At 54.1% G+C, this 12,300-nt stretch overlaps 2 protein-coding genes across 2 annotated transcripts in view; one reads left to right on the top strand and one right to left on the bottom strand.

The window, feature by feature from the left end:
• The first annotated feature begins 2,038 nt into the window (after window positions 1-2,038).
• Window positions 2,039-9,123, top strand: LOC134528554 (fibroin heavy chain-like). Its single transcript, XM_063362287.1, has 8 exons — window positions 2,039-2,043; window positions 2,655-2,822; window positions 4,411-4,495; window positions 7,604-7,817; window positions 7,861-7,913; window positions 8,011-8,216; window positions 8,407-8,524; window positions 8,881-9,123. The coding sequence occupies exons 1-8, from the start codon at window positions 2,039-2,041 to the stop codon at window positions 9,121-9,123; spliced, it is 1,092 nt and encodes a 363-aa protein (XP_063218357.1).
• Window positions 9,124-9,703: 580 nt separating this feature from the next.
• Window positions 9,704-12,300, bottom strand: part of LOC134528563 (tachykinin-like peptides receptor 99D) — a gene marked incomplete at its 3' end in the record, with an annotated part of 105,157 nt that continues 102,560 nt past the window's right edge. Inside the window, exon 6 of the mRNA XM_063362299.1 lies at window positions 9,704-9,857. Within this exon, the coding sequence (XP_063218369.1) occupies window positions 9,704-9,857 (154 nt within the window). The remainder of the gene's footprint in view (window positions 9,858-12,300) is intronic.

A 12,300-nucleotide genomic window follows, 5' to 3' on the forward strand; every position in this document is an offset into this window, starting at 1 on the left:
AACTTAAGAAAATTGTGTGAATCATTAAGATGATTGACGATCTAAGATAAATTATATTTTTTGGAGGTTGAAGAGGCAGGTGAAAAAGGGAAAAAAATTACTGAAGGAAACTTGCAACTATAGAAAGTTGATGATACATTATGTATGTAAACAACGTACCTATTAAGAATCCTGAAGACTGGTATGCCTCAAGACTGAGATGAACCATAGGTCCCTAACTATCGCTTTATTGTTTCGTCGTTCTTTGGTTCTATTTTAATATGCTGTCCTTCCTATTTTCTGCAAGTCTGTTCTCGCCAATGTGTTCGTCTGTGTCTGTATTCGCGGTTTTTGGTGCTATCCAGAGTTGTTCTCATGTATCTATGTAGGTGATACTTGTCGCTAATTTTTATTACTCGTTCTGTGTTCTGTGACTTCTTTTGTTCGCACTGGCTAACCCTTCTGCCGCCTTTTTTTTTGTAAATTGTACATGTATGTTTTGTCAGGAGTTTACCTGTGATTGTCAGGAATGGGATCAGTGTCAGGAATGCGGTCAGTGTCAGGAATGGGGTCAGTGTCAGGAATGTAGTCATTATCAGGAATGGGGTAAGTGTCAGGAATGGGGTAAGTGTCAGGAATGGAATCAGTGTCAGGAATGGGATCAGTGTCAGAAATGGGATCAGTTTCAGGAATGGGATCAGTGTCAGGAATGGGATCAGTGTCAGGAATGGGGCCAGTGTCAGGAATGGGGCCAGTGTCAGGAATGGGATCAATGTCAGGAATGGGATCAGTGTCAGGAATGGGATCAGTGTCAGGAATGGGATCAGTGTCAGGAATGGGAATAGTGTCATGAATGGGATCAGTGTCAGGAATGGGATCAGTGTTAGGAATGGGGCCAGTGTGAGGAATGGGGCCAGTGTCAGGAATGGGATCAGTGTCAGGAATGGTGCCAGTGTCAGGAATAGGATCAGTTTAAGGAATGGGATCAGTGTCAGGAATGGGATCAGTGTCAGGATTGAGATCAGTGTCAGGAATGGGATCAGTGTCAGGAATGAGGCCAGTGTGAGGAATGGGGCCAGTGTCAGGGATGGGATCAGTGTCAGAAATGGGGCCAGTGTCAGGAATGGGGCCAGTGTCAGGAATGGGGCCAGTGTGAGGAATGGGATCAGTGTCAGGAATGGGATCAGTGTCAGGAATGGGGCCAATGTGAGGAATGGGGCCAGTGTCAGGGATGGGATCAGTGTCAGGAATGGGGCCAGTGTCAGGAATGGGGACAGTGTCAGGAATGGGAATAGTGTCAGGAATGAGATCAGTGTCAGGAATGGGATCAGTGTCAGGAATGGGGCCAGTGTGAGGAATGGGGCCAGTGTCAGGAATGGGATCAGTGTCAGGAATGGGGCCAGTGTGAGGAATGGGATCAGTGTCAGGAATGGGATCAGTGTCAGGAATGGGATCAGTGTCAGGAATGGGGCCAGTGTGAGGAATGGGGCCAGTGTCAGGAATGAGATCAGTGTCAGGAATGGGGCCAGTGTCAGGAATGGGGCCAATGTGAGGAATGGGGCCAGTGTCAGGAATGAGATCAGTGTCAGGAATGGGGCCAGTGTCAGGAATGGGGACAGTGTCAGGAATGAAATCAATGTCAGGAATGGGATCAGTGTCAGGAATGGGATCAGTGTCAGGAATGGGATCAGTGTCAGGAATGGGAAAGATGTCAGGAATGAGATCAGTGTCAGGAATGGGATCAGTGTCAGGAATGGGGCCAGTGTGAGGAATGGGGCCAGTGTCAGGAATGGGATCAGTGTCAGGAATGGGGCCAGTGTCAGGAATGGGATCAGTTTCAGGAATGGGATCAGTGTCAGAAATGTGATCAGTGTCAGGAATGGGATCAGTGTAAGGAATGGGGCCAGTGTCAGGAATGGGGCCAGTGTCAGGAATGGGATCAATGTCAGGAATGGGATCAGTGTCAGGAATGGGATCAGTGTCACGAATGGGGCCAGTGTCAGGAATGGGATCAGTGTCAGGAATGAGGCCAGTGTCAGGAATGGGTCCAGTGTCAGGAATGGGGTAAGTGTCGGAATGCGGTCACTGTCAGGAACGGGGTCAGTGTCAGGAATGAGATCAGTGTCAGGAATGGGGCCAGTGTCAGGAGTGGGGCCAGTGTCAGGAATGGGTCCAGTGTCAGGAATGGGGTAAGTGTCGGAATGCGGTCAGTGTCAGGAACGGGGTCAGTGTCAGGAATGAGATCAGTGTCAGGAATGAGGCCAGTGTCAGGAATGGGGCCAGTGTCAGGAATGGGTCCAGTGTCAGGAATGGGGCCAGTGTCAGGAATGGGTCCAGTGTCAGGAATGGGGTAAGTGTCGGAATGCGGTCAGTGTCAGGAACGGGGTCAGTGTCAGGAATGAGATCAGTGTCAGGAATGATGCCAGTGTCAGGAATGGGGCCAGTGTCAGGAATGGGTCCAGTGTCAGGAATGGGGTAAGTGTCGGAATGCGGTCAGTGTCAGGAACGGGGTCAGTGTCAGGAATGGGGTAAGTGTCGGAATGCGGTCAGTGTCAGGAACGAAGTCAGTGTCAGGAATGAGATCAGTGTCAGGAATGGGGCCAGTGTCAGGAATGGGGCCAGTGTCAGGAATGGGTCCAGTGTCAGGAATGGGGTAAGTGTCGGAATGCGTTCAGTGTCAGGAACGGGGTCAGTGTCAGGAATGAGATCAGTGTCAGGAATGAGGCCAGTGTCAGGAATGGGGCCAGTGTGAGGAATGGGGTCAGTGTCAGGAATGAGATCAGTGTCAGGAATGGGGCCAGTGTCAGGAATGGGGCCAACGTGAGGAATGGGGCCAGTGTCAGGTATGAGATCAGTGTCAGGAATGGGGCCAGTGTCAGGAATGGGGACAGTGTCAGGAATGGGATCAATGTCAGGAATGGGATCAGTGTCAGGAATGGGATCAGTGTCAGGAACGGGGTCAGTGTCAGGAATGAGATCAGTGTCAGGAATGAGGCCAGTGTCAGGAATGGGGCCAGTGTCAGGAATGGGTCCAGTGTCAGGAATGGGGTAAGTGTCGGAATGCGGTCAGTGTCAGGAACGGGGTCAGTGTCAGGAATGGGGTAAGTGTCGGAATGCGGTCAGTGTCAGGAACGGGGTCAGTGTCAGGAATGAGATCAGTGTCAGGAATGGGGCCAGTGTCAGGAATGGGGCCAGTGTCAGGAATGGGTCCAGTGTCAGGAATGGGGTAAGTGTCGGAATGCGTTCAGTGTCAGGAACGGGGTCAGTATCAGGAATGAGATCAGTGTCAGGAATGAGGCCAGTGTCAGGAATGGGGCCAGTGTGAGGAATGGGGTCAGTGTCAGGAATGAGATCAGTGTCAGGAATGGGGCCAGTGTCAGGAATGGGGCCAATGTGAGGAATGGGGCCAGTATCAGGAATTAGATCAGTGTCAGGAATGGGGCCAGTGTCAGGAATGGGGACAGTGTAAGGAATGGGATCAATGTCAGGAATGGGATCAGTGTCAGGAATGGGATCAGTGTCAGGAATGGGATCAGTGTCAGGAATGGGAAAGATGTCAGGAATGAGATCAGTGTCAGGAATGGGATCAGTGTCAGGAATGGGGCCAGTGTGAGGAATGGGGCCAGTGTCAGGAATGGGATCAGTGTCAGGAATGGGGCCAGTGTCAGGAATGGGATCAGTTTCAGGAATGGGATCAGTGTCAGAAATGTGATCAGTGTCAGGAATGGGATCAGTGTCAGGAATGGGGCCAGTGTCAGGAATGGGGCCAGTGTCAGGAATGGGATCAATGTCAGGAATGGGATCAGTGTCAGGAATGGGATCAGTGTCAGGAATGGGGCCAGTGTCAGGAATGGGATCAGTGTCAGGAATGAGGCCAGTGTCAGGAATGGGATCAGTGTCAGGAATGGGGCCAGTGTCAGGAATGGGTCCAGTGTCAGGAATGGGGTAAGTGTCGGAATGCGGTCAGTGTCAGGAACGGGGTCAGTGTCAGGAATGAGATCAGTGTCAGGAATGAGGCCAGTGTCAGGAATGGGGCCAGTGTCAGGAATGGGTCCAGTGTCAAGAATGGGGCCAGTGTCAGGAATGGGTCCAGTGTCAGGAATGGGGTAAGTGTCGGAATGCGGTCAGTGTCAGGAACGGGGTCAGTGTCAGGAATGAGATCAGTGTCAGGAATGAGGCCAGTGTCAGGAATGGGGCCAGTGTCAGGAATGGGTCCAGTGTCAGGAATGGGGTAAGTGTCGGAATGCGGTCAGTGTCAGGAACGGGGTCAGTGTCAGGAATGGGGTAAGTGTCGGAATGCGGTCAGTGTCAGGAACGGGGTCAGTGTCAGGAATGAGATCAGTGTCAGGAATGGGGCCAGTGTCAGGAATGGGGCCAGTGTCAGGAATGGGTCCAGTGTCAGGAATGGGGTAAGTGTCGGAATGCGTTCAGTGTCAGGAACGGGGTCAGTGTCAGGAATGAGATCAGTGTCAGGAATGAGGACAGTGTCAGGAATGGGGCCAGTGTGAGGAATGGGGTCAGTGTCAGGAATGAGATCAGTGTCAGGAGTGGGGCCAGTGTCAGGAATGGGGCCAATATGAGGAATGGGGCCAGTGTCAGGAATGAGATCAGTGTCAGGAATGGGGCCAGTGTCAGGAATGGGGACAGTGTCAGGAATGGGATCAATGTCAGGAATGGGATCAGTGTCAGGAATGGGATCAGTGTCAGGAATGGGGTCAGTGTCAGGAATGAGATCAGTGTCAGGAATGAGGCCAGTGTCAGGAATGGGGCCAGTTTCAGGAATGGGTCCAGTGTCAGGAATGGGGTAAGTGTCGGAATGCGGTCAGTGTCAGGAACGGGGTCAGTGTCAGGACTGGGGTAAGTGTCGGAATGCGGTCAGTGTCAGGAACGGGGTCAGTGTCAGGAATGAGATCAGTGTCAGGAATGGGGCCAGTGTCAGGAATGGGGCCAGTGTCAGGAATGGGTCCAGTGTCAGGAATGGGGTAAGTGTCGGAATGCGTTCAGTGTCAGGAACGGGGTCAGTGTCAGGAATGAGATCAGTGTCAGGAATGAGGCCAGTGTCAGGAATGGGGCCAGTGTGAGGAATGGGGTCTGTGTCAGGAATGAGATCAGTGTCAGGAATGGGGCCAGTGTCAGGAATGGGGCCAATGTGAGGAATGGGGCCAGTGTCAGGAATGAGATCAGTGTCAGGAATGGGGCCAGTGTCAGGAATGGGGACAGTGTCAGGAATGGGATCAATGTCAGGAATGGGATCAGTGTCAGGAATGGGATCAGTGTCAGGAATGGGATCAGTGTCAGGAATGGGAAATATGTCAGGAATGAGATCAGTGTCAGGAATGGGATCAGTGTCAGGAATGGGGCCAGTGTGAGGAATGGGACCAGTGTCAGGAATGGGATCAGTGTCAGGAATGGGGCCAGTGTCAGGAATGGGATCAGTTTCAGGAATGGGATCAGTGTCAGAAATGTGATCAGTGTCAGGAATGGGATCAGTGTCAGGAATGGGGCCAGTGTCAGGAATGGGGCCAGTGTCAGGAATGGGATCAATGTCAGGAATGGGATCAGTGTCAGGAATGGGATCAGTGTCAAGAATGGGGCCAGTGTCAGGAATGGGATCAGTGTCAGGAATGGGGCCAGTGTCAGGAATGGGTCCAGTGTCAGGAATGGGGTAAGTGTCGGAATGCGGTCAGTGTCAGGAACGGGGTCAGTGTCAGGAATGAGATCAGTGTCAGGAATGGGGCCAGTGTCAGGAATGGGGCCAGTGTCAGGAATGGGTCCAGTGTCAGGAATGGGGTAAGTGTCGGAATGCGGTCAGTGTCAGGAACGGGGTCAGTGTCAGGAATGAGATCAGTGTCAGGAATGAGGCCAGTGTCAGGAATGGGGCCAGTGTCAGGAATGGGTCCAGTGTCAGGAATGGGGCCAGTGTCAGGAATGGGGCCAGTGTCAGGAATGTGGTAAGTGTCGGAATGCGGTCAGTGTCAGGAACGGGGTCAGTGTCAGGAATGAGATCAGTGTCAGGAATGAGGCCAGTGTCAGGAATGGGGCCAGTGTCAGGAATGGGTCCAGTGTCAGGAATGGGGTAAGTGTCGGAATGCGGTCAGTGTCAGGAACGGGGTCAGTGTCAGGAATGGGGTAAGTGTCGGAATGCGGTCAGTGTCAGGAACGGGGTCAGTGTCAGGAATGAGATCAGTGTCAGGAATGGGGCCAGTGTCAGGAATGGGGCCAGTGTCAGGAATGGGTCCAGTGTCAGGAATGGGGTAAGTGTCGGAATGCGTTCAGTGTCAGGAACGGGGTCAGTGTCAGGAATGAGATCAGTGTCAGGAATGGGGCCAGTGTCAGGAATGGGTCCAGTGTCAGGAATGGGGCCAGTGTCAGGAATGGGTCCAGTGTCAGGAATGGGGTAAGTGTCGGAATGCGGTCAGTGTCAGGAACGGTGTCAGTGTCAGGAATGAGATCAGTGTCAGGAATGAGGCCAGTGTCAGGAATGGGGCCAGTGTCAGGAATGGGTTCTAGTGTCAGGAATGGGGTAAGTGTCGTAATGCGGTCAGTGTCAGGAATGGGGCCAGTGTCAGGAATGAGATCAGTGTCAGGAATGGGGCCAGTGTCAGGAATGGGGCCAGTGTCAGGAATGAGCTCAGTGTCAGGAATGAGGCCAGTGTCAGGAATGGGGCCAGTGTCAGGAATGGGTCCAGTGTCAGGAATGGGGTAAGTGTCGGAATGCGGTCAGTGTCAGGAACGGGGTCAGTGTCAGGAATGGGATCAGTATCAGGAATGGGGCCAGTATAAGGAACGGGGCCAGTGTAAGGAACGGGGTCAGTGTCAGGAATGGGGTCAGTGTCAGGAATGCGGTCGTGAACAGAGTTAGAGCCGGGAAGTAGACAGTCAGGAAGGCAGTGGCAGTGACAGTGACTGTGACAGTGACAGTGGCAGCGGGAGTGGCAGTGGCAGTGGCAGTGGCAGCGGCAGTGGCAGCGGGAGAGGCAGTGGCAGTGGCAGCGGGAGAGGCAGTGGCAGCGGCAGTGGCAGTGGCAGTGGCAGCGGGAGAGGCAGTGGCAGTGGCAGCGGCAGTGGCAGTGGCAGTGGCAGCGGGAGAGGCAGTGGGAGTGGCAGTGGCAGTGACAGTGGCAGTGGCAGTGGCAGCGGCAGCGGGAGAGGAAGTGGGAGTGGCAGTGGCAGTGGCAGCGGCAGTGGCAGTGGCAGCGGGAGAGGCAGTGGCAGTGGCAGCGGCAGTGGCAGTGGCAGTGGCAGCGGGAGAGGCAGTGGCAGTGGCAGCGGGAGAGGCAGTGGCAGTGGCAGTGGCAGTGGCAGCGGGAGAGGCAGCGGCAGTGGCAGCGGGAGAGGCAGTGGCAGTGGCAGTGGCAGTGGCAGTGGCAGCGGGAGAGGCAGTGGCAGTGGCAGCGGGAGAGGCAGTGGCAGTGGCAGTGGCAGTGGCAGTGGCAGCGGGAGAGGCAGCGGCCATTGGCAGCGGGAGAGGCAGAAGCAGTGGCAGCGGGAGAGGCAGTGGCAGTGGCAGTGGCAGTGGCAGTGGCAGCGGGAGAGGCAGTGGCAGTGGCAGCGGCAGTGGCAGCGGCAGTGGCAGTGGCAGCGGGAGAGGCAGTGGGAGTGGCAGTGGCAGTGACAGTGGCAGCGGGAGCGGCAGGGGCAGTGGCAGTGCAGTGGCAGCGGCAGCGGGAGAGGCAGTGGGAGTGGCAGTGGCAGTGGCAGCGGCAGTGGCAGTGGCAGCGGGAGAGGCAGTGGGAGTGGCAGTGGCAGTGACAGTGGCAGTGGCAGCGGCAGTGGCAGTGGCAGCGGGAGCGGCAGGGGCAGTGGCAGCGGCAGTGGCAGTGGCAGCGGGAGAGGCAGTGGGAGTGGCAGTGGCAGTGGCAGCGGCAGTGGCAGTGGCAGCGGGAGCGGCAGGGGCAGTGGCAGTGGCAGCGGCAGTGGCAGCGGGAGAGGCAGTGGGAGTGGGAGTGGCAGTGGCAGCGGCAGTGGCAGTGGCAGCGGGAAAGGCAGTGGGAGTGGCAGTGGCAGTGACAGTGGCAGTGGCAGCGGCAGTGGCAGTGGCAGCGGCAGGGGCAGCGGCAGTGGCAGCGGCAGTGGCAGTGGCAGCGGGAGAGGCAGTGGGAGTGGCAGTGGCAGTGGCAGCGGGAGAGGCAGTGGGAGTGGCAGTGGCAGTGGCAGCGGCAGTGGCAGTGGCAGCGGGAGAGGCAGTGGGAGTGGCAGTGGCAGTGGCAGTGGCAGTGGCAGCGGGAGAGGCAGTGGTAGCGGCAGTGGCAGTGGCAGTGGCAGCGGCAGTGGTAGTGGCAGCGGGAGAGGCAGTGGGAGTGGCAGTGGCAGTGGCAGCGGCAGTGGCAGTGGCAGCGGCAGTGGCAGTGGCAGCGGCAGTGGCAGTGGGAGTGGCAGTGGCAGCGGCAGTGGCAGTGGCAGCGGGAGAGGCAGTGGCAGTGGCAGTGGCAGTGGCAGTGGCAGCGGGAGAGGCAGCGGCAGTGGCAGCGGGAGAGGCAGTGGCAGTGGCAGTGGCAGTGGCAGCGGGAGAGGCAGTGGCAGTGGCAGCGGGAGAGGCAGTGGCAGTGGCAGTGGCAGTGGCAGTGGCAGCGGGAGAGGCAGAGGCAGTGGCAGCGGGAGAGGCAGTGGCAGTGGCAGCGGGAGAGGCAGTGGCAGTGGCAGTGGCAGTGGCAGCGGGAGAGGCAGTGGCAGTGGCAGCGGCAGTGGCAGCGGCAGTGGCAGTGGCAGCGGGAGAGGCAGTGGGAGTGGCAGTGGCAGTGACAGTGGCAGCGGGAGCGGCAGGGGCAGTGGCAGTGGCAGTGGCAGCGGCAGCGGGAGAGGCAGTGGGAGTGGCAGTGGCAGTGGCAGCGGCAGTGGCAGTGGCAGCGGGAGAGGCAGTGGGAGTGGCAGTGGCAGTGACAGTGGCAGTGGCAGCGGCAGTGGCAGTGGCAGCGGGAGCGGCAGGGGCAGTGGCAGTGGCAGCGGCAGTGGCAGTGGCAGCGGGAGAGGCAGTGGGAGTGGCAGTGGCAGTGGCAGCGGCAGTGGCAGTGGCAGCGGGAGCGGCAGGGGCAGTGGCAGTGGCAGCGGCAGTGGCAGTGGCAGCGGGAGAGGCAGTGGGAGTGGCAGTGGCAGCGGCAGTGGCAGTGGCAGTGGGAGAGGCAGTGGGAGTGGCAGTGGCAGTGACAGTGGCAGTGGCAGCGGCAGTGGCAGTGGCAGCGGGAGCGGCAGGGGCAGTGGCAGTGGCAGCGGCAGTGGCAGTGGCAGCGGGAGAGGCAGTGGGAGTGGCAGTGGCAGTGGCAGCGGGAGAGGCAGTGGGAGTGGCAGTGGCAGTGGCAGCGGCAGTGGCAGTGGCAGCGGGAGAGGCAGTGGGAGTGGCAGTGGCAGTGGCAGTGGCAGTGGCAGCGGCAGTGGCAGTGGCAGCGGCAGTGGCAGTGGGAGTGGCAGTGGCAGTGGCAGCGGCAGTGGCAGTGGCAGCGGCAGTGGCAGTGGCAGCGGGAGAGGCAGTGGGAGTGGCAGTGGCAGTGGCAGCGGCAGTGGCAGTGGCAGCGGGAGAGGCAGTAGCAGCGGGAGAGGCAGTGGCAGCGGCAGTGGCAGTGGCAGCGGCATTGGCAGTGGCAGCGGCAGTGGCAGTGGCAGTGGCAGTGGCAGTGGCAGCGGGACTGGCAGTGGCAGTGGCAGCGGGAGCGGCAGTGGCAGCGGCAGTGGCAGTGGCAGCGGCAGTGGCAGCGAGAGTGGCAGCGGGAGCGCGAGCCGGGAGAGCAGGCGGCTCACCGTTGCGCACGACGCGGCAGCCGGCTTCGGGCGAGCCGGACACGCTGTAGTAGCGGCTGTGCACGGCCTCGCGCCGCGCCAGCACCTCGGGGCTCAGCTGCACGCCGGGGCAGCACGAGAAGAACTGCTTGAAGCCGCGCCGGAACCTGCAACACCGCCATTACGTCTCCAGTCCACCGCCAGTCCGCAACTCGGCTGCTGCTACACTTCGTCTTTCTGCTCGGACTGCAGATACACCCTGTAACTTTTTTGACGTGACAACTTCTAATAAATCGATGAACGCCGGCTGCACGCACGAAAAAGGATGACTCAGTGTCCCATTACACACATTGTCCCGTTACGATGTGTCCAGTTACGCTCATTGTACGCTTGCGCCGCATCTATCTCTCTTCCACTCGACTGGAAAACCATCGATTTGACTTTTTCGAGGCACTTTAAACTTGAAACACTCCCATTCGTTTCCTATTTTTCCTATCATCGTCCTATCCTTAACAGAATAACACATATTGGAAGAAGTTAAATAGCAAACATGTATAAAAGTTATAGTTAAATTATCTCTTTGTTAAAGTAATAAACATATTTGAGTTAATGAGTGCAAATAAAAGTAAATTTATCAATTAAATTGTAGATTTCATTTCACTCCTTTGTATCCATTCGAATTAGTGATAATTCAATAAAAATGATTCAATTTTATTCATAAAAGTATGCAATAATTTCATCAATGTTTTGTTATGACGTCACGTTAAACTATCGTTCTTAAACCGACTTTACAGACAAATTTTTTTTTTGTTTTGTATACTTTTTGAAACGTTAAATTACTATAAATTAACATATATCATGATTCTAGTCTGTCTCCAAATGATAACACGTATGTTGAAGGTTCCTAGTGATATGCATTACGCATTAGTAGAGACGGAAAAATTTTCGTAGTTTTCATTTTTCGCGATAGGCAAAAATTCGAATGTTTATACATGCAGACTCCGTCTTACACTAGCGCACATTTTATACATATATTTTTTTAATTAATTTAATTTTTTAGATAATTTTGATACCAAAATAAAGTTAAATATTTTCAAACTTTTATCTATTGACTTTTGAAATAATGTAAGCCATCATTTTTATCCATTTTCTCCTTATTTCTGGGCCGTATTATGCTAATATCGCAAAAAGAAGCATGTATGATTCATTCTCAACTAACTTAAAGTTGAGCGGCAGCTCCATAACAACCCTGTTCGAAAACACCCATGCGGCAAAAATCATCGATGAAGTGAAATAACATTTTATATAAGGACAATGTTCAAATAAAATATATGTTGTGAAAATTACAAGAATTTTTTTAGTAAGTAAGGTTTGAATTAATTGCGTTAATAAATTGTAATTATAATTGACGTTATTTCCTGTATGATGTAGTCAAGCACTTGCCTGGGGAAGTAGCAAAGGTCTTAAAATTTAACAGTTTAAGCTTCAGAGGTAAAGTCTTTATAAGCTACAGAAATAATGAAAACTTTTTTTTTAAATTATGAACTGGTATGGGTATTTTGTCCTAAAATCGTCGAAATTTATCTTATCTTAGACAGTTTTGGACTATCCAGAAAGAAAAAAAATTCTTCGATCTATAAGGGGGAACTCCTTTAAGTGAAACAACATTGGTACAATATCTTACAGTGATATGGTGCCCACGAACTGGAGAAATACGAGAGCTGTTGTTTTTAAGTCTCCGATGTTCTATATAAAAAACTTACCAAAAGTACAGCAGGGTCTTACTTATTCTTCTACATAATCGCCAAAACGATCGAGGCATTTACCTTATTGGATTAAGTTGGCCGCCAGTGAATAGGGAAACAAGGCCAGCGCCTGAATCTCTCTCTCCCTCACGACGCCGCTGTGAGGCGGGTAGACTAATCACGCGGCGCACTGACTCCCGCGTCAAGACGTATAAGATTTGCGAATAGTGCTGCAGAAGGCGCCGCACTATTAGTCCACCTGCCTCACAGCGGCGTCTTGAGGGAAATAGAGATTCAGGCGCTGGCCCTGTTTCTCTATTCGGTAGTGGCTTTCTTCCAAGAAGGCATCGAGAAGCTTGTGTGTGTTAAGATATTAAAAATACCTCGATATTTTTTGGCGATTATGTAGTAAAATAAGTAAGACCCTGCTGTACTTTCGGTAGTAAAATTACTATGTTATGTAAATTTTTCTTTTCGTATAGCCCATCGGAAGTTGGAAAATAAAAGCCCTCGTACATGCACCTTGAAGACAGCGAAGCCTTTTTTGCATTATCGACTCGAACAAACTTCGTGGCGCCAGAGAGAAGGTAACATGTGTTCCGAAACAGCATCGGGCTACTCTCCTCTCGCCGCACGGGGAGCTACTTTCATTATGGGAAACCGATAATCGTCGAAAAAAAAAAAAAATCCTTGAGCTGCTCCGCGCAGCCGCCACACGCACGGCTGCTCGCGCAGCGCGCCTGGCTCGTGGCTCGTGTCTCGTAGCTCATGTCTCTTAGCTCGTAGTTCGTGGCTTGTGGCTCGCAGCTCGTGGCTCGTAGCATGTAGCTCGTGGCTTGTGGCTCGTGTCTCGTGGCTCGTGGCT

The sequence above is a fragment of the Bacillus rossius genome, chromosome 1 (assembly GCF_032445375.1).
Source record: "Bacillus rossius redtenbacheri isolate Brsri chromosome 1, Brsri_v3, whole genome shotgun sequence".
NCBI classification, from domain to species: Eukaryota; Metazoa; Arthropoda; class Insecta; order Phasmatodea; family Bacillidae; genus Bacillus; species Bacillus rossius.